This window comes from Antennarius striatus, chromosome 7, assembly GCF_040054535.1.
Source record: "Antennarius striatus isolate MH-2024 chromosome 7, ASM4005453v1, whole genome shotgun sequence".
Classification (NCBI taxonomy): domain Eukaryota; kingdom Metazoa; phylum Chordata; class Actinopteri; order Lophiiformes; family Antennariidae; genus Antennarius; species Antennarius striatus.
The window spans coordinates 17,788,395-17,811,008 of record NC_090782.1 but is presented as its reverse complement, the minus strand read 5'-3'; the positions used below and the strand labels follow the sequence as shown (position 1 = coordinate 17,811,008).

The window sequence follows — 22,614 nt, the reverse complement described above, 5'->3', positions numbered from 1 at the left end:
CCTTCTAAAGGCTGAGCTATTGATTGAATTGCTTTCCAGAGTGTTTTTCAACTCTGAGACTGTACAAGGAGAAAGCTGGCTAGTATGCAGCCGGGTGCAGATGGCACGGCTGACCACCATAGAGAAAAAAGAGAGACTGAAAACAGGAGGGGAGAGAGGCAGATAGAGTGAGATGAAGGTACATACCCCTGGCAGTGTTTTCTGTTCATGGAGTGCATTCTGGGCTTTGATGGCCGACTCTCGAGCGCAGTAGGTGAGGAATGCACAACCTGCAAGAGAAGCAAAGCACATCTAAGCTAAAAGATGGGAAAACAATTGTATGAAAGTAATGAAAATGAATCACAAGTCAACCGGTAAGTTACAGTAATAAAAACATGATGCATTTCTGCTATAAAAAACTAAAAAGACAAGCCAGATCTTTAGAGAGGATGTCCCAGGTACAGGCAGCAGAGCAATTCACCAGGCTAAATTAAAAACATTATTGTGACTGAGGAAGAATATAGAAAAATAACCACAACAACAACAAAAAGTAGTGGATGCACAGAGAATACACTGAATGATTTGCAAGGTCCATACAGCCTAACTATTCCTTGTGCCATGTCCTGTCAAGGCTCCCAGAAACAAAGTCAGTGTCCCCCACCCTGAACGGCTGTGACAGGAGCTGAGACTAAAGAAACACAGAGTAATGGGAGAAGGAAGAACAGGAAGCTGTGTTAAAGCTAAGGGAGAATAGAAGAGAAGAGAAGAGAAGAGAAGAGAAGAGAAGAGAAGAGAAGAGAAGAGAAGAGAAGAGAAGAGAAGAGAAGAGAAGAGAAGAGAAGAGTTTTGTTTTGTTTTTTTGCAAAAACACTTTAATCACATTCAAACAGTTTACAATTTTACATTAGATGAAGCACTAAAGTGCTTCAGAAGAAGATTTTTTGCTAAAAAACTCCAATCACATTTAGAACATTTAGGGGAAGAGGCCTTGCTCTAGGGGACCTCGGCAGTGCTCAGGTGGTAAACTGACACCTCTCCACTGCCAATTCACACTTCAAACATTTTGGTCCACATGGGCCCTGAACCGGCCACCCTCCGGTCCCCAGCTACTGCCGCTCCAAAACCAGATGGAATAAGACAGCAGCGATCATTTCCCCTTGAATTTCTGAACACATAGATTGCTCATGTTCTGTTAATGAGGTTCATATCGGTCCCCATGAGTCAAGTCTCTGTCACCATGTTTAGCAGCCACTGCATTCTAGATGTCTTTTATAAAGCCAAGTGTTTTTAAAGGGTGTTGGTGTGTAGTGCATCTTTACTCACTGTATTCCTTCTGTTCTTCATATGAAGACATTTTTTGTCAATGAAGCACCTGTCATAATTTGTGCACATGTAGCTTCTTTGCGATTTGAATGACCCTTGCTCTTGGCTGTGTGTCCATTGTAACCTCTGCAGGACTGCTTTAAAAAGAAGGGTTGAAATGCTATGTCAGTCACTTATTCATTGATTGAACTGTAACCTCTTTTAATTTGCTGTCCTAAGCCGAAAGCATCTGCGTCTGTGGATGTGCCAGCCCATCTACCATTCATTTAGACAAACATTTGATTTGTGTTATCTAAATCACATTCAGCTCTTCCTTTTGTGTGAGACAGTCAGTCTGCAGCCTTCCATGCCTCTCAGTGTGAGAAAGACAGATAGTGATGAAGTCTGGCCAGGGTTGTGACCTTTGAGGTGGCTGACTGTAGCACTGGTGTCATGGTTCAGCCCTCCCCATAACCTCCCTTGTCCCTGCACCCCTAACCTAATGATTTCCAATAGCCACCAAGCAAGTCACTCAATCACTCACGCTGCCATCTAATTCCCTTTCTGTCTCCACCATCAGCTTGTAAAAAATAAAAATAAGTAATTTTTTTTTTTTTTAATGTAGAAAATGTCTGTGTTGTTTTTTTGGTTGGTTAGTTTGTTTGTTTGACAAATGGGTGAGGGTAATGGGAGAGAATGGCTCCATTTTGGTGGTTGTTTTTCTCTCTATTTTGCTCTCTCTGGGCTTGTTGGTTTACTTGACAAGTCCTGGCCCTTTCTTTGAATAAGAAACAAGTATTTTGCATTACAATCACACACACAATTTATTTGTTAATATGTAATGCATAGGGCATTGAGAATAAATTAATAACAGCCACAACACTGGCAAACAACAGAGAAACATGCAGTCCATTTAAATGTGTTTCTGTGCTCTTTAATGTATGGCTTAATAAGAATTTACAGGCCACAGGCAAAAAAGCTTTAACAACTCCATAATTGGAATCCAAACACGTACAAATTGCAAGTGCTGCATTGCATACCAAGTGCAAAAGTGTGAGGGGGCATGATGAAATTGTTTGAAACACGACAAAAAGCCACTGTAATGGGAATTTGCTGACAAAGCAATGGGGGAAGCCTTCCCCTTGTGAGGAGATGATCTTCTGCATCGTCTCATAGAAATCTAAAACCTTATCTTACATACTGATTTCATCTCCAAAGAGAAGACATTTCTCTTCTTCTCTTTGCTCCCTTTCCCCAACCTCTTTCTCTCCATTTGTGCCAAGTCCTCTCCTATCTCCTGTTTCTTAATGATATTTTTTTTAAATGTGCTCAGTGAGCGCGCTGAGAAATAGGGCTGAGTATCTTCCTCTCTGCTGTGTTGAATTGACGTTAAAAAGCTTTGCAAGGAAAAGAGAGAGTGAGTGGGTGAGATGGAGGGAGGAATCTCTATAGCTGTGGCGACAGCAGCCATTTACATTCATCATGGCCCAGTGTCTCCATTACCAAAACTGTATGTATCTGGTGCAGCACAGTGGGATATTCTCGCAATTGTTTTGTCAAGTTTACAGGTCCCGTTGATAGCATCTGTTACACATAAAGACGCACATGCACACATCTTCTTCTTCTTCTTCTCCTTTCCTTTCAGGGGTCATCACAGTGAATCAGTTTCCTCCATCTAAACCTGTCTTCTGCATCCTCTTCTCTCACACCAACTACCTTCATGTCCTCTTTCACTACATCCATAAACCTCCTCTTTGGTCTTCCTCTAGGCCTCCTGCCTGGCAGTTCAAAACTCAGCATCCTTCTACCAATATATTCACTATCTCTCCTCTGGACATGTCCAAACCATCTCAGTCTGGCCTCTCTGACTTTATCTCCAAAACCTCTAACATGTGCTGTCCCTCTAATGTATTCATTCCTGATCCTATCCATCCTGGTCACTCCCAGAGAGAACCTCAGCATCTTCATCTCTGCTACCTCCAGCTCTGTCTCCTGTCTTTTCCTCAGTGACACTGTCTCTAGACCAAACAACATCGCTGGTCTCACCAGTTTTGTACATCACACTTGACCCTTTCCTCCACCCGTACCATCCTGCCTGTACACGCTTCTTCACCTCTTTTCCACACTCTCAATTGCTCTGGACTGTTGACCCTGAGTACTTAAAATCCTCCACCATCTTGATCTCTTCTCCCTGTAACCTCACTCTTCCACTTGGGTCCCTCTCATTCACACACATGTACTCTGTCTTATTGCGGCTAACTTTCATTCCTTTCCTTTCCAGGACAAACCTCCACCTCTCTAGCTTCTCCTCCATCTGTTCCCTGCTCTCACTGCAGATCACAATGTCATCTGCAAACATCATAGTCCATGGAGATTCCTGTCTAACCTCGTCTGTCAGCCTGTCCATCCCCATAGCGAACAAGAAGGGGCTCAGAGCTGACCCCTGATACAGTCCCACCTCCACCTTGAACTCCTCTGTCACACCTACAGCACACCTCACCACTGTCTTACAGTCCTCATACATGTCCTGCACTGCTCTAACATACTTCTCTGCCACTCCAGACTTCCTCATACAATACCACAGTTCCTCTCTGGGCACCCTGTCATAAGCTTTCTCCAGATCTACAAAAACACAATGCAGCTCCCTCTGGCCTTCTCTGTACTTCTCTATCAACATCCTCAAAGCAAATACTGCATCTTTAGTACTCTTTTTTGGCATGAAACCATACTGCTACTCACAAATCCTCACTTCTGCCCTTAGTCTAGCTTCCACTACTCTTTCCCATAACTTCATTGTATGGCTCATCAGCTTTATTCCTCTGTAGTTGCCACAACTCTGCACATCTCCCTTGTTCTTAAAAATGGGCACCAGCACACTTCTCCATTCCTCAGGCATCTTCTCACTATCTAAGATCCTGTTGAACAACCCAGTCAGAAACTCTACTGCCACCTCTCCTAGACACTTCCAAACCTCCACAGGTATATCATCAGGACCGACAACCTTTCCACTCTTCATTCTCTTCAATGCCCTCCTCACTTCATCCTGACTAATCTTTGCTACTTCCTGGTCCACAACAGTCACCTATTCTAGTCTTTGTTCTCTCTCATTTTCCACGTTCATCAACTTTTCAAATTACTCTCTCCATCTTCCCATCACACGACTGGCGCCTGTCAATAGACTTCCATCCCTATCCTTAATCACCCTAACCTGCTGCACGTCTTTCCCATCTCTGTCTCTCTGTCTTGCCAACCGGTATAGATCAGTCTCTCCCTCCTTACTGTCCAACCTAGCATACAAGTCATCATAAGCCCCTTGTTTGGCCTTTGCTACCTCTACCTTCACCTTATGCTGCATCACCCTGTACTCCTGTCTACTCTCCTCAGTCCTCTCCATGTCCCACTTCTTCTTAGCTAACTTCTTACTCTGTATACACTCCTGTACCTCCTCATTCCACCACCAAGTCTCCTTATCTACTTTCCTTCCAGATGACACACCAAGTGCTCTCCTACCTGTCTCCCTGATCACATTAGTTGTAGTTGTCCAGTCATCTGGCAGCACCTCCTGACCACCCAGAACCTGTGTTAACTCCTTCCTAAAAGTCATGCAACTCTCTTCCTTTTTTAGCTTTCACCATTTCGTCTTCTGCTCTGCCTTTGCCCTCTTCATCTTCCTCACCACCAGAGTCTTCCTACACACCACCATCCTATGCTGTTTGGCTACACTCTCGCCTACCACTACTTTGCAATCACTGATCTCCTTCAGATCACACCATCTACACAAGATGTAGTCTACCTGTGTGCTCCTACCTCCAACTCTCATAGGTCAACCTATGTTCCTGTCTCTTCTGGAAGAAAGTATTCACTATAGCCATTTTCATCCTTTTGGACAAAGTCAACTACCATCTGTCCTTCTGCGTTCCTCTCCTGGATACCAAACTTGCCCAACACCTCCTCATCACCCCTGTCTGACTCTACTACATCTAAGCACTTGTTTCAGAAACACGAGTACATTCAAATTCTATATTGCATATTAGGACTGGGTAATCTTGCTATGAACACACTGTATTCTTTTTTCAGTTTTAGAAACAACCCTGCTCTTTCCTGCAAAAACTAAATTAATACATGACTTTTGCTTTACCATTACAGAGCAGAGCAGCTCTTAAACTTCCTCTGTGCAATGTATTGTGGTGCAGAAATAATAGAAAAGAGCATACTGCTTTCTGAAGAAACCTAGAGCTTATTGACAATGTTTTTTCTATATGGTGTCATGAGATTATCAATGAATTCAGCCACTGATATTAAAAACCAATATTAAACAAATTCCCGTTCTTGATTCAGTTCTCTTTATTTTCTATTGTGGGGATGAACCACTGGACTGCTTTATCACTGTAGGGGAGAAAAGAAAAGAACATTTGACTGGTAACTGATCATCAACATCAATCAAACTCACAAACCTGTCTGGCATAGGTAAAAGCCAATCATTCATAAATTACTTTACAAGACTATTAGGAATGTATGAATAAAATCAATACTGTTAAAGAAGATGCATGAATCAGTCAATTCAGTGACCTTTAACATTATTAATTAACTTTCATATGAAACGCCAGAATTTGCATCATCTCATTTACCTGTATTATATTATTATTATTATTATTATTATTATTATTATTATTGTTGTTGTTGTTGTTGTTGTTGCTGTTGCTGTTGTTGTTGTCTTGATTATTGTTGTTATTCTGCACATGTTCGAAATAAAGCATTCATTTATTCATTCATTCATAACTCTAAAATAACTACCGGTACATGTCCCTGGTTGAAACAATAGTACAATAAAAGTGGTAGCTGCTATGTACAATATTTGTTAATCTAATATGCATTCTGCAACAACACATGAGAAACACCTTCCATGTGAATTGTTTAGCAGCTAGTTACCACCATATTAATTAGCCCAAAATACTTAGCATTGCCGTGGTAAATGTTTTGGGCTAAAGCTTGCTGGAGTTACTCCACCAAGTCCAGCAAGCTTTCCCATTCTGGTGAGCAGATCCAGAGATATGAAACATATTTTCTCTCTGGTACACACGGCTCCAAACTGGCAAAAACATATCCTTGCAAGCTGCTGCCACTTGATCAGCTAATTCAGATAAATTACAAAGTATTGAATAATTTGGTGACAATATTTCCAAAGTTATATACGTTGGAGAATTACCTTTTACACAAACAAAAGTAGACTTTCGTTTGTGCAGCTCAGCTCTTCTCTCTACAAACCCAAGGCAATGTTAAGAGTGCTAAAGTTCCTACTTAACCACTAACCCCTACAAAGGCATTGGACATAAATTGTGTACTGCAGAATCTGATATATGAATCTCATTCCTAGGAGACTGTGCTGATTTTAACCGCAGCCTCTCTTTTCATACCTACTTTACTGTCTTTTCTCTATCTCCTTGCCCCAGAGGAGCCAAACTACCCCAGTGTAATGAAAAAGTGTGAACTTGCTCACAATATGGCATTTCCATGGCCCGAAAGTGTGAAGGTAGCAGAAACCAAGCGAGTCCTGGCATAGGCCTTGCCTGCACTCTCACACATCATTTGCACTCTTTGGAAAATGCTATCACTGTGGATAGATTACGTGCTTACTTCATTTACTGCCATGTGGGGCTCCGGGGAAACTTACAGCCTTTCAGAGGAGTCGGAACCTGAAAAACTCATCATCAGCAAGGATACAATGTGATTATGACCTGAATCATTGCCAGCCAGGGAGGCAGGAGCTTCAGCGGTGCAGATTGACTATGAGGTGGGTAATCAGTCTGGTTTCAGAGAAGTTTTTAACTCATGTAATCACTCTTTCACCCTTGAAAACAAGATCCTTTATCTGTTTACACAGTCAAACAATCATGCCAAAATTTAAGGAGAAAGAGAAGAGATTAGGGAACACAGACACAGAGGTATATTAAAAAAGATTTGGATCATGGACTTGGCAGGGCCTTTCCAAAAAATCTCTATCTCATCGTTCTGACAAAATATTTTTACTGCCCTTGACTAATGAGCTTGTAATGAGGGCTGTAATACAAATGCTGGCCTAGTGTAACCTGTTAACCTTAATTAAGTCAGACAGCCACCTTAAAGACAGCCACCGACTGTGCTCAGTCACCATCTCATGATCCTGAAGCCGGCTACAGTCTTCCATCACTCTTTCATCAATCACTCCATCCCATCACCATCATCTCCGCTACATTCAGCTTCAAATCCTCCTTTCTCCTTTCACTACCCCTCCCTTCCTCCCTTCACCTTGAGCAATGGCAGGGGGAGGATGAACGTCACAGACCGCAGAAGAACATCGGTGTCCATCATAAGGGCAAGAAATAGTCCCTGGACCCTACCTGGTATCCTCTCTGACCCCTGACTAGGAGACCTCAGCAATTGATTTGTTGCTATGTGCTCATCTAGACTACATTAGTGTCTCAGCAGCAGTCTAACAGATCCATAAGCAGCCCCTCCCTGAGGACTGCTTTTGTACCGGTTTCGAACATCTGAATTTTCAAATGTTTGCATGCACTTTTTTCTCTGTATATAATGACTGCGACAAATGCAATGCATTCTTTCTGAAAGCCTCTGTATTTGTTTCACGATCAATACTGTGGCAAAAAGCCATCATCACAATGCAGAGAAATAGATTGGACACCTGACACAGAGGTTAAACAGTTCTCTCAGTGGTTCTTTATATACAATCCAACTGTGGAACTCTCTACTCAAAAGCTGACATGCATCTACTGCTAATAATATTTCTTATGCAATTTTGCAGTATGTGCAGTTTCAAGAGGTGACATGACGGACTGCATTTTGCCGCCCATTCCAGAATTGGTCAGAACCCTTTCAATATATGGTTATGAATAACAGTTACAATATAGCTGGCATCTTCTGAATCTTTTAAAGCAATCCTTGTTTTTTGTAAACTCTCCTCCTTCTGCCCCTATTAAAACTAGGGTTCGATTTATAATACATCTTGTGGCCTGTGTCCCCAATGAGGAAGCTAATTGTCACTTTTAATGGCTGGAGATTCAAAGAGCAGTAAATAACGTGTATGTTCACACTAACTGTCTCCTGCTGCGTGACTTCTGGGAGGGTAACTTGGGTTGACCTGCCAAGTTCCATCTCCGCTGCCCATCGGGTCACCCTCCTTCCCCTCAATACATCTGCTCCGGGCCGGGATTTACTCACAAATCAATAATACTTTCTCTTAGCACACCCAGTGAAAGTCAGAAAACTGCATATCATCCGTTTAATGTACTATGTGAACATCTTGGTAAAACAAACACCCAGGAACGAGGAAACAAGGCAATCCTTGTAACTTAGCCAAGCCCATTGGCCTCTATGCTGTATGTTACAACACAGTGTTTTTCAACTGATTCAGTCATCAGGCATATTTGATGTAATAATCCCAAAGATGTTTCTCCTCTTTTGACAAGTGAAAAACATTTAAACCTTTGAGTCAGATCAATTGATCGGCTAAATCACAATCATGGATGACTGGCAGCTACAAAATGCCTTCACACTAAAGACAGATCATGTTTTCAGTCACTTTGATTTTACCTTTAAAGACAGCGCTTCAAAGGCCTAGAGGTAGCTCGCACTGAGTGATTGAAAGAGAAATGTGGGAACGTGGATTGGAGGGAAAAAACTGCCTGGATGTGCAACACACACACACACACACACACAGAGAGACACACAAAAACGCACACGCACGCATATACAAAGTATTTCTTTTACTGCTATACACAAACAACCTTGAGTGGTAATTAATTATACATTTAAACGATTATTCGTGGATCTATAAACATTTGATAGATAGATAGATAGATAGATAGATAGATAGATAGATAGATAGATAGATAGATAGATAGATAGATAGATAGATAGATAGATAGATAGATAGATAGAGAGAGAGATAGATAGATAGATAGATAGATAGATAGATAGATAGATAGATAGATAGATAGATAGATAGATAGATAGATAGATAGATAGATAGATAGATAGATAGATAGATAGATAGATAGATAGATAGATAGATAGATACCTGCAGTGAACTGAGAGACCAGATGAAACAGACCTGAGAGGAGCCATCAGCCATTCATTAATCTGAGTAGTGTTTTTTAATTAAGTCAGATCTACCATTGAATTGTGAACTACAGAACAGGTGCCATGTTGGAACTCATAAAATCCACATTAATATTCGATCATCAAATAAGAAACACAAATTTGATCGTTCATCAATGTCTTCTCTCGACAGTATTTGGCACGCTGTTTGCTTGATATCACACTAAATAATGTGGATGTGATGCAGCCCCTCTACAAAGCCCTTTGCCAGTTTGTGCGAGTCTCTGGCAATAAAGCACAAAGACTGTTAGCTCCAGTGTTACCACTTCAGTGGGGAAGATAGATGGAAGGAGTGGGGGGAGAGAGATGGCTGCGTGATGGAAGGGATGTGATGTGGGGAGGGGTGGGAGGGGAGGGAATGCTGGAGACAAGGGGGACATGGCTCTGCACTCGCCCACAGATGCTCCTCCGTCTCCCCCTCATTTTCTCCCTCCTTTTGAGCACAGTATGGGAGCAGTCTTTTGGGGGAGGCTGGCAGGCAATCAGTGATGTCATGCCAGCAGTGCAGCAATGGCAGCTTAACCTATTTTCGGAAATACCACAGAATTTCTATTTATAACTGTGCTGAGCAGCATGTATCTCCACATATCTCTCACAAACCTGAGCGCTCATAGACTTTTCATATCGAAAACGCGTCTCCATCACAAGTTCCATCGTATTTTTTAGGAAAGGGATGTAGATTTTGATAGTACTGTTTGCCGTTGTTATTAATTGTCATTTAAGGAGTTAATGTGGAGCATTATTTACAGTTGATGTCAAAATGCTTCTTTTTTAGCATCTTCAGTCAGTCGTTACCACTAATATAAACATTTTTATTGTTGAGTAAATTGGTAATTTCGGAATAATAACAGCTATAAAATTCTAAATCACCTCTGAGACCAGTGGTAGAAGTCAAAGTATTTGCAGCGGGTAGAAATAATATTGGAATAAGTATTATTAATGCGACTACAGAGGACATTTCTCATGTTAACAGTTTGCAGGTGATTATTTCATAAATCTGCTAAACCTCCTCCATTAATCTGACACTCCTGTGTCTAAACAGCTCTCAGTCTTTTGAGAGGATCCTGCGTGTCCAGAGCTCAGCCATCACTCTGCTTTCTCACAGCCTTGGGATACAAGCAACTGTTTGCTTGTCTGTCTTTTGACAAACACTTCATCTTTTCACCTCCATTTTTCCATCTGTCCTTACATCCGTTACTTTACGTCCACATGTCGGTCTGGTATTCACCTTGCAGGCCTTGCGCAGCACCCATGTGCCATCCTTCCTATCCAGTTTGATGGGGTGACAACACTAAGTCATGTCCACATGGCGTTGTGTGGCGTGTGCACTCTAAAACAGATCCATGTATGACATTCATGTATTGTTCACTCACACCGGTATTAGGAGTTCAGCCATTTGGTAATCAGAGAAATGTGACAGCTAGACTAATCTGTGATTGTTTTTTGGCCAAAACACCGGGTTAGCAAACCCTCCAAAAAGCACAGTGCTACAAGACAAGACAAATAACTTAATATTTTCCAGGCTTGTACACGGCTTTATCGCATGAATTCTCCTGGACCGTTCCAAAATGGAGAGGGATTATCACAAAACATAGCATTAAAAATCTCTTCTCTCCCCTCTTGCTTATGATTTCATTTTCCTTCTAAAATGAATCTGTGCCCAGCCAGGCTCAAACACAACATTAAAGAGCTCATGCTATTCTCACAGAAATCGCCAACCCCCTCCTCACTTCACTATTTATTTCCGTGCCTCTATAACCCCCTCCCTCATAAGAGTACACTCTACTCTGTAGGCAATGGCACTCTGCTCAGCTACCCATACAAAATAGATAAGTTTCTCCCCATCTATTTTGACTAAAAAAATAGCTGTGACCTTTGCACATGGAAAGAAAGATGGTGGTTCCTACTAGCTCTGACTAGACTAGAAAACACTTGTGACCTAAAAAACACCAAAAATAGTTCAACCCAAAATGCTACAATAACCGGTACAGGTAGAATAAAGTTTCCTGTCTTGTTCAATAATGATGAAACTCCTAAAAAATCATCAATGAGACACCTTCTTTAAAATATCATTGGCCATTTATCACATATTCATAACACACTAACACTCGTTTCATCAATCAATAAATTCTAAGAAGGATGAGCAAATGTCAAGAATAACAAATGGCTTTATGTCCAGATGGGATGAAAACGTTTCTAAAATGCCTTAACACTCGTTATTATAATCATGCCTGCAAATATGAGCCATCTACAGAACAACCAGCACAGAGCTCCATTTGGTCCATCCAAGAAAACACACATGTGGTGTATGGTTTCATAAACAGGTGTCTTAGTGATTAAATTGGGTCATGTTTCACCAAAGACATCACAGTACATCATCCTATGTCTGTCTGTGCTCCAGGCACTCATCAAGAGCAAACATATTCCAGAAAGGTCAGGGAATAACGGCGCTTCCAACATAGTGAAAGCCTAATATACTGAGAGCCATGATGAATGTTGCATCGGAGCCAGAAATCAATCCATCTGAAAGGCTCTCTCGGGCGGGGTTTAAAGGAAAGACGCAGAGTAGGAATAAGAACCAGGTGAGCTCGGTGTGCGGACACTAACCTCTAGCAGGGCATGGCCTGGTCGACATCAAAGATTGAAAATTTCCTTGGAAAACCATAAAGAAAAGAGGAGAAGAAAGATAGGCAACGATCCTGGTCCTGAAGTCCAGGCCCATAGTGCCTGTCAGTAACAGTTGAGCTGCTGCATCTTTTATGAGGAAAGCCCTGTTGCTTATTACAATATTTACAGATGTTCAAAGATTGAGAAGAGAGTGTTGTTACAGCCTTAGCTTGGATTGGTAGCTTTTGCTCACCTGCCCCAACAGACAGCTTTGCTTAGAATTTGTTACAAGAAGTCACTGTATTGAACAGAAAGGGCACAGAATTACTTTTAATCCTGTCTCCCAGCAGAGCTGATTCAATTCCGTCTAAAAACCTTTATAAAGTTTGTGATTTAGCTGGTAGCCACACTGTGGTGATGCTAGTAAAATTCCTTTAAACTGGTGGCTGTATTACTAGCATTACAATGAGCTCTAGATGCACAGATCAGTTTATAGTGTGTAAATAAGTTGATTCTTTTTGCTTCTGCAGAGGTGCTGCCCTACAGCATCTCTATAATCTCTGACACTTTCAATAAGACAAATAATATTAAGAACATGTTGATGCAATCACGCGTTTATTAAATCAAATTGGAGACAGAGGCTACAACAAATCAAAGCTTGATTAATGCTCATGCCTTTCATGTATATTAAAAGGGGAACTGTGGTTTCATGCTGATACCATATCATTTTAACCTGATGCATATGCAATGATCCAACTATTCTTGTTTCCTTTTTTCCCTTTTTTTTATTGGGTGGACAGCCCACAGAGCGACGCTATCCATCAGACTGGCTCAGAACAAGAAAAAAAAATAAAAAGTTCAATAAATATTTCATTAGATTATTCTGTGATTTAATGTGCTTATGCTTGGCTGGGGTCTAGGGCAATATCTCTCATCAATTTATAAATGCATTAACACAGTGATACCGGACAGTAGCATAATATTGATATCCGCAAAGCTGGTTCACAGACTGAAGCAGGATGCGGATTATTTTTTTCTACCTGCTGTGCTTCAAGAAATAAAGCTTTTCTTCACTTTGTTGCACTATCATGCTTTGAGTCTTTTTCTTATATATCCACTTTTTTCAAATACAATATAAGATACACCTTACACACATAAACATAGAAACATAATAGTGCATGTCCTCTAAGTGGATGCTGTTTAGAGCCAAAGGCAGAAGTTTTTGCAAGCTATGACAAATTCAACATCAGGAAGTCCTCCACCTATTAATACCAAATGGGTGACAATAATTGGCAGGCCATCGACAGCGTGGGCAGAATTAAACATTTGAAGAGGCAGGCTAGACTGAATTTTTAATTAGCAGAGGCAGCCACTGTTTAGGGAGGCAACCAGCTGATCACCCAAGAGACTGCCGCTTCAGACAATACACATTTGCTAATCCTCTTGAGTCAAGTTATTATGGCCATGCATTATTATCACGCTTTACAAACTAATTCCATGTTCTCCCTCGTGGATTACCAAGGGGAGATAGTCATAGTTGCGTAAGAGGTAATGCTAAACATGCAAAGCTCAATGTGGATGAACTAAAAATCAAATGACGGAGTGAGTGCAGTGACTACAAATACACTCTAAGAATGAAGACAATAATGGTGCGTGTCTGTGAGTGTGAGCGTCTGTGTGCGTGTTTGTGTGTGTGTGGGGGGGGGGGGTAATCCCCCTCTGCCCATCAAGCGTTTGTCAGTCAATCTTCTTTGAGTCCGTTGTTCCAGTGTTACCATCAGGATCCATACCCATAATCCTTTTCTGCTTAATAACACGATTAACTTGAAAATAACCTCATCAGACATCATTGACATATTTGGGTTTGATTATATTTTGTTAATTGTGTGGCCTGGATTTATTACATTTTAAGCCATTTAATTAGACTTGCGAAGACTTAGCTCAAATTAATTAGTTGTTTGTAAGTTAATGACAGAAGGTAGAGATTTACTTTGTGAAGTGATGTAATCAGAGAAATCAACTTCTGCATTTTAAAAAGATGGTTTTTAAGTTTTTGGTCATTTATTAAATTGAATTTAAAGTGACAAAAAACGAGTGTCAAAAAAGAAGAAGTATTTTTATGTGCTTTCATGGAGGGTTATTTTTCAGTTTGCATTTCAATCTCAAGAAACTTTTCAAATGTGAAAAAACAACATTAATGGACAAATAATCAGCATCAGCTATTTCAAACTACAACTAATAATAATAGGAATTTTGTTCATGTTTACATTTGGGTCATATCTTTCACTGAAACTATATAAATATACATACATATGCATATAAGTTCCACTTGTGTTGAAATACATCTTACTTTTCCCTGACACCATGACAAGACTGCAATCACTCAGGAGTTAAGCACTGCAATTATTATGCAACACAGGGCAATGACATTTGAGTGTATGTATGCACACACATGCACAAACACACACCAATGAATGTGCAAATGAGCAGAGCAATGACAAAAATGTTTTCCCTATAAACACTGACAACAACTGTAGAGCCGGAACATTTGGATTTGTGAATCGTGGCTAACAGAAGCAACAGAGTGTAGTAGCATAATATAAGGACACTGTGAAACTCTCATAACCTAAACACAGCATTTTTTAAAGTCAAATGTTATTGCAGATATTTTGCTGACTCAAACGGATATTTTAGATCACTAGCTCAGCTCAACATGAACATGCACATACTGTAAATCCCTTTCCTATAACTGTTAATCTTTTGCAGGATCATGGGGGGCTTGGAGCCCATCGCAGCTGATACCAGGCAAGAGGTGGGTTGCCACCTGGGAACGTTGCAGGTTCATCACAGGGTTGACATACAGAGACTTACAAACATTCACAAACACATTCACTCGTATGGGTAATTTTAGACTATAGGAGGAAGCCAGAGCACCTAGAGGGAGCCTGCAGAGACATGGGGAGGACCATTCAACCTTAATACAGAAGGGCCCCAGGTCTGCATTGTAAGCCCAAAAATCTCCTGTTGTGAGGAAGCAGCTCTAACTAACTCTAGGCCACCATGCCTCCTTTTGATCATGGGAGCTTCCTCGGTTTCTCTTCTTTTTTGATACCACACTGTCATATAAACTTTAGCTGCAATGTCATCATCTTTCAATAAAACCATACAACAAATCCCATGATGTGCATTTATAGAACGGTTGATGCTACGCTCCAGTAAGGCAGCACCCCACTAGTGAAATCAGGATCTTTTTTGTCAAATGCATGCAACTTGTTTCAAAATGTGCAATGCACATTAACGTCACTTGTTCCACTGTCGCTACTGTATTAAACATCAGGGCATGATGCTCAGTTTCACATGTATGTTGCTACTGGTTCAATTCCCGGCTTCTGCAGCCCTTTGGGGGCACAAGCACGTGTCAATTGTAGGCTGGTACCAAGCCCGGATAAATGCAGTGAGTTGCGGTAGAAAGGGCATGCGGCATTAAAAACTTTTCCAAACAAATATGAGTGTTCATCATACTGTGGTGACCCCTAACGGGATAAGCCGAAAGGACATTTATTTGGGCTGAAAACAACCCCATTTACCCCATTTTCCTTCCCCTTGTTATTGACCTAAATGGAATGCACATAAAGTTGAGGCCAATTTTATGTGGTTGTTACAACTTCACTGTGATTTTACTGGAAGGCAAGAGATCAATACTGAGGCACAAGCCCCAATAAAATAGGTCAAGCAACACCCTTTATCCGTATTAAAAAATGTAGTAGTCCAGGGCAAAAAAGTCATTCTATTTTTGATACGGCTTCAATATAAGGCCTTCAGATGACTTCTGATGGTGATTCTGTATGTCACTGAAGACAAGATACCATTTTCAACATTTGCTCATGGCATTTACATTATTGTCACAGATTGTCATTTGTCTTTTCTAAATGTCACTGCAATAAAAGGCTTATCTCCTGTACTAATATCCTGCTCATATCAAAATCCTCAGTGCAGGAATACAAGATGAGGAATCCAAAGGGACGGTAAACAGGCCTTTTACGGCACTCATACTGTGACAAACTGTTTTGGTCTGTAGCACCTACTTGCATTTTTACAAACTCAGAGAAGAAAGCAACATATAAAGTCATAAATGTTAAGCAAAATAATCAAGTAAGTCACGTTTTTTGTTTTGTTTTTTTCCGATTGGATCATAAATACATAATAGTAAATAAATATGTGTACATATTGACCTCATATTTTGAGATTACAAAGATTCTAAGACTTTATTGGCCAGTCATGCATGTAATTGTCACTGTTGTCATTATAACCACTGTTGTCATTGTGTGTGTGTGTGTGTGTGTGTGTGTGTGTGTGTGTGTGTGTGTGTGTGTGTGTGTGTGTGTGTGTGTGTGTGTGTGTGTGTGTTTTTAATATACTGTATATTTATTTATATACACATACACATAGACATATACACATACATACACATATCGTGATATGTATGTATGTAAATACATATTGTATATAGAATATAAAACCCGGCTGCATGCGAATACGAATGAAAATGATCATAGTATCTTAACTGCGTGGACGGAGTGGATCGCGTGTTTTGCTATGATTTGCCAGTGATGTACACTACGCATCGTTGATGAGCAGCTTCCTCCCGGAACGTGGAAGTTGTCGCTGTGTGTGTAGTGAGCTGCCTGTATTTACACCCCCTGCCTCCCCATCACCCTTCCATTTCAGCACCAGCAGCGAGGCATCACTGCCCACTCCGTCATCTCACGCCTGTCCTGAGACATTTTTGGAGATATTGCGATACTGAACTCAAATCCCTGGGTCGACTTTTTGCACCCAGCCGCTTCCACACACATGGGGGAGATGTTGAAGAAAACCTATGGATGAATAAAAGATGCAGCCCCTCCTGCAAACGGCTGGGAGAGGTGGGCTCTTAAAAAATGCATCGTTCCAAGCGCCTCTGCCCCACTTTTAAGAGCGCCTTTTGAAAATGCTGTTTAATTCCAATGAGATACACGACATGAACAAAACCATCGTGATACTACAAGTATACGTATAATATCTGTAACACTAATCTACCCTTTTGTTTTGTCTGTCCACTTAAATTTATGAGATAACCATCTGGTCTAAAAATACTAGGCTGTGGAAAAAAAATAGGAACTGAGACAAAATGGCAAACATCATGAATGTTAGATGAAAACGTGTCGGACTGCAGGCATAGATGCGCATTATGATTTTATGAATTGTTTAGAATAAGAAACTGATATCTGGAATAGGCTAGGACTGTTTTTGTTTTTGTTTTTTCTAAAAAAAAAAATTAAAAATTAAAAAAAAAAAAGTGACAGAAGCATGTTTTTGTTTCCATTCAAATATCAATTAGTTTTAAAAAAGTACAAATAATAACAAGCAAATATTAAGACACGCTCGGTCCATTCGGGAAGGGACACGTTACCTTTGTGCATGCCGGTATATCGGTCCTTTAGAACTGTCAGTTCGTGGATTTTCCCAAACTGTTCAAACAGCGGTTTCAAGTCTTTTTCTTCCAAGTTCCGCGGTATCTGCCCGATAAACAGCTTAATGGCATCTTGGTCTTTCATGTTGCCACTCTCCGGATGAATTGAAATGGGTTCTGACCCGTTCATGGGTTTCGGGAATGTGATCTGAGGGTACTGGTGCTGATGTGGGATAAATAGTAGTGGTTGTTGGGTCGGTGGCAGGGATCCCGGTCCGGTGAAAACCAGGCTGGAGTGAGCGGGCTGAGGCTGCTGAGGATGGTGCTGCCTTCTTGTTTCAGTCTGAGTGAATCTGGCCATTCTGAGCTTGGAGCAGAGTGGATAATAATGACAACACACACACACTATCACACACACATACACACACGCACACACACACACTGTGAGAGAGCAAGCACTCAGCTGGAAACCAGGCTGACTTTTTCTATCCGACACACAACACACACGCACACAGCACCAAGGAAGCGTGTGTGTGTGTGTGGGGGGGGGGTCTAGTGAAGGGATAAGCGAACCATTTTAGAGGCTCAGCAGCGACACCTAGTGGCACTGATGGCACTGTGTGAGGCCAAATAACGACCAGTGGAGGCGGAGGGGGAGACTGTTTGTGAAACACTGTTCTTAAAAAAATTATTGTAAATCCTTAATAGTCATAGACTAATAAAGTAGCATAACTATAGAAAATATTCTCAGAAGAATTTCTACTTGTAATGTCAGGAATATTACAGGTGAAATCATTAAAAATGGCTCCTTCTTGACTTACGGGCAGGAGACGAGGGGACACTCCGAGCGTGACGCCAGTGCACCATGGAGCCACACGAAAGACAAACAGTCACACACGCTCACGTTGATTGGAATGGCCAATCCACCTGGACTGCGTGTTGTTGGCGGTGGGAGGAAGTCAGAAGAGAACCCAGAAACTCAGAAAGGATTTGACCCCTGAACCTTCTAGCTGTGAGGCGAAAGCGCCGCCCACTGCGCCACCCCATGACAGCCATATTTAACTTACTTTGTTATTTATTATTTACACCTATGTTTCCTCTCTGCAACGTGTCAAAACGTAAGAGGCACTTTTCAAAGTGATGCTACGTGAACCAGTATTGGTATAAGCAAAGAGAATATAAATCACGCCCTCAATGGAAGTTGTTTGGTTTTTTTTCATTCATTTTTATTTTATTTTGTAGCAGCACTATATTTGCGGGGTTGTGCTGACTGTCATAACAGCTATATTCACACTGCATTTAAAAATGAAATGGTTCCTTTTTTCTTTCTTTCTCTCACATCTGATCTGTTTGGTGTGACATCAAAATGAACAGAGTTGAACCACAACCTCACATTTACATTTACTTACAAGCATACCGGTGAATAACAGAAGATATTATTTTTATGTCAATTCATTATGAAATTTACTAAAATATTCACATAAGCATTTATTCCTTGAATTAAAAATGAAGGAGTTGATTAAAACATTGAACTATTTATTTGTTGAGTTTACATCCATCGTTGATCAGACAGTGGTGTGAGCATGCTCAGTGGGAGACAGACCATGAGTTCTGATCTTGACTGTCCACACTGATACCACAACATAAGGAATCAGTGAATTTGATTTAAAACCACATAATAAAGTGGTCTAAATCAGGATTGTACAGATCACGATCCATGTAATTTGTATTAATCCCCTTTCCCCTACAAACCAAACACATTCTAGTCACATATGAGCAAAAGGACTATAGTATTGATTAAAAAATTGGCAAAGTTACTGCAGTGGTTGGAAAAGATATAATATTCTAAACCAGTTTGGAGAAAAGAGCACATTTTCACAATCAAAACACTCCCAAAGCACGTGACTCGACTTGGACTCAGTTCAGTACGCAGAACAAAATGTACAAAAAGTTAAGATCAGCAGATTCTCCTCTCCTCCCTACTGCTGGTGTTTGTGTGACTCCAGGGCGTGACTCTCCTGCTCGCTCCCACCTCCCTCTGATCCACTGATACCTATCACTGCTTACCTGTGAACAACTGACTCATCGGACACACCTGTCAGCTGCTTCAGGCCTGGCCCCTTCATCCAGTGGTCATCATTTCTCTCCTTATACCTAGTGGCGACACATATGACTCCTTTTTAGATTCATGTAAGAATTTTTAGAAAGCTGTTAATCTGATCCTGATTTTGCCTTTTCTTTCATCATTTCATCCCCCCACCACCACTCCACCCACCATGCCCCAGAGCCTCGTCTCACTCACAGTGAAGATACGCTATTACCTTCTTGTTCCAACGACCTGCTGTCATTACAGTATTTCCTGCAGTATAAGGCGCACTTTCAATGAATGACCTATTTTAAAACTTTTTTCATATATAAGGCGCACTGATTATAAAGTGCACTGTAGGTTTTTGAGAAAATTAAAGACTCCTAGGTGTGCCTTATAGTGCGGCAAATACTGTACTTGGACTTAAAGGGACTGCAGGTAAAAAACCACACATGGGAGACTTACTGTAAGTAAAAATAGCAAAAGGACTTATATTTTCATTTGTCTCCTGTGCAGACATTCTCAATAGCACTCAAATCCACATCCATCATTAAAAAAAAAAGTCTCATTTAGCGTTAAGGGAAAGTGGAATAATGCAGAACAGGCGGTGTCGTTTGGCTTGAAACTAGCCACAAACCACTCGTTAACTTCAACACCTCAACTGGACAGATTCTTAATTATAGTCTATTTAACGGTGGATTAAATAAAGTGATATATACAGTCTGTGACAGCAGGCTCAGGGCTGCGAGGTGAATCAATACTGCCGCTGGCTGCTGCTTCTCTTACTGTGGAGAAGCAGCACCACAGGGATCCCCTCCCCGAACTTTGACTTAACAAATACCTGCATCACCGAGTGAGAGAGAGACGCCTTCAGCTGCCTCTGTCGCTCTGAATTCAGCAGTATACCTGAAAAAAATCAAGCAAAGACTAACACCCAAAAGGGCCTTGATACACGGTAGAAACACATGAGTCAACAATGTTCAGGGTTGAGAAGCTTGGAGAGAGACAAGAGTTTCTGAGTACTGTAGATGTTTTGCCTTGGTGGGAAGTGGGGATAATTTCAGCTGTATTGAACTCCGCTTGTAATATTCTGCAAAGCTCAATAAGTGCAAATGTTGAGGGAACGATACCAACAGGCAGCGCTGCACATTGACCGTCCATATGTCAATAAACAGTGGGCGGTAGCTACAAACACTTCTTTTTTTACATTGTGAACTCTTTCTTTTGAGAAGTGAATGTAATTCTGTGAAGCAGTGGGACCCAGAGTGCCATTCAAGATGCAGTTGTTGAACCTGCTGTTTGTTTTCGATTAGTCACAGTACTTTTTCATGCTTTGTTCATCTTGTTATGAATGTATTGATTCGATGAGGTGGGGAACTCGCTGGATGTGCCCCCCCCACACACACACACACACACACACACACACACCTGAATGGGAGTTGGCCCAGAGAGAGAAGTCAGAGCAGATGTGTCAGATGATGTTTGGCCCGTGGCTCAGAGTGTCAGCCATCTTGCTTCAGACAGGGATGTCGTGCAACTGAGTAAAAGATCTGAACTGTCATAAGACTGACTCCTGGGACTAACAGGGAGGTTGAGGTGCTATTTTTAGGGATGTGGCCCTCAAAGGGATGGATATTGAGAACTTCCACTTCATGGTTTTTTATTGACCAATGCCATTAGTGTTTCACTGTGCTGAAGGCAGAGACAAGAAATCAATAAAGGTCACACTATTAGCACAAACTAAAAAGTTACATACAGTTTAACTGGCTAGCACTTATTTTGCTGCTTGTTAACCAGTCTGAACCTTGAGAGCGAGGCAGCCTGGCTTGATCTGCTCACCCCGGAGGGAGATAAAGGCAGGAAAAGGGGGTCGTTTTGCATTCTGTGTGTTCTTGTAGACATACAGTAAGACAGGCAGGCAGACACATCCTAATTATCCAAACACAACATTGTTTTCCACATGGAGTAATCCACTTAAATATTTTTTCCAAACACAGAAACACACATTAGTAAGAAGCGCACATTAGCACAAAGTAGCCTACATGAAAGATGAACACACGATTTAACTTGTCAAATTACATTCAGTTTGGATGGAAGTCAATGTGTGAGTGTGGAATAGGGTGAAATGTGCCAAAGAAACTTCGTCTCTGCTTGGATTGGCATGCTGAAGTTCTTAAAGTGTATTGCGCTTTAATAAGCGGTAAGAGTTGGAGGTGTCCCCCGGTGCCCAATTCACCATCGCACTCCGGTTGTGCCTTGCAAAGCATGCTTGTTCAACTGTAAGATGGTGTTCAAGAAAATTAGGGGTGTGATGTGATGACGGCATATCACACTGGATACAGTTTATGGACCAGTGAGTTAACAGGCTGATGAGATGTGATAAGAGCAGGCTGAACTTTAGAGTTAGTATGCCTCGCCTTTCTCTCCAGGCATGAAGTCCCTGTCCTTACAACAGTGTACAGATTTTCCACCTTTGATTTTTCGGCCTACAATTCAGGGGAGTTAGGATTTGTTCACATTAAATTCCTGTTTTAGCAAACAAAGAGAAGTACCCTGAATACTGTGCATGTACTTTAAATTCTCTTTTTATGCAGAGTAAAAATAAGTCAGAGATCAATGCTAAAAAAAAAAATCTAAACTCTTATAAGAATCTAGAAATCTCAAATGTTTAAATCCAATGAGATTTTGGGTGCAGTTACTACGTAAGGAGGGGTGGGAAAAGGCTCTTGCATCTGGGCTCACTGCAATTAGCTTTCTCTCTAAAGACTAAAATATTCTTGTACTGCACCAGAGGAATTTATGATGTTCCCCTCTTAAAAATACCCTAATATATCTCATAATCTCATACCATTAGAGATTCAACTGTTTCCTACAGCACAACTTTTCTGAAATTCCCAGTCGTCCCACTGTAGATTAGAATTGTTTGATTCTTTTTTTCTTTTCTTTTTTTACACTCTTTAGTGGTTACTTCACCATTTTGCACAGTTTTGACTGGATGATGCAAATTCTGGCTGCTCAATCGTTAGCAGCTGTC

General features: G+C 41.1%; 1 protein-coding gene across 1 annotated transcript in view; it reads right to left on the bottom strand.

Annotated features, from left to right (window-relative positions):
• celf5a (cugbp, Elav-like family member 5a) overlaps nucleotides 1-17,855 on the bottom strand; it is a 185,088-nt gene extending 167,233 nt beyond the window's left edge. Inside the window, exons 1-2 of the mRNA XM_068319564.1 lie at nucleotides 17,495-17,855; nucleotides 187-269 (exon numbers count right to left, since the gene is read on the bottom strand). Coding sequence (XP_068175665.1) covers nucleotides 187-269; nucleotides 17,495-17,855 — 444 coding nt within the window. The remainder of the gene's footprint in view (nucleotides 1-186; nucleotides 270-17,494) is intronic.
• Nucleotides 17,856-22,614: the final 4,759 nt, after the last annotated feature.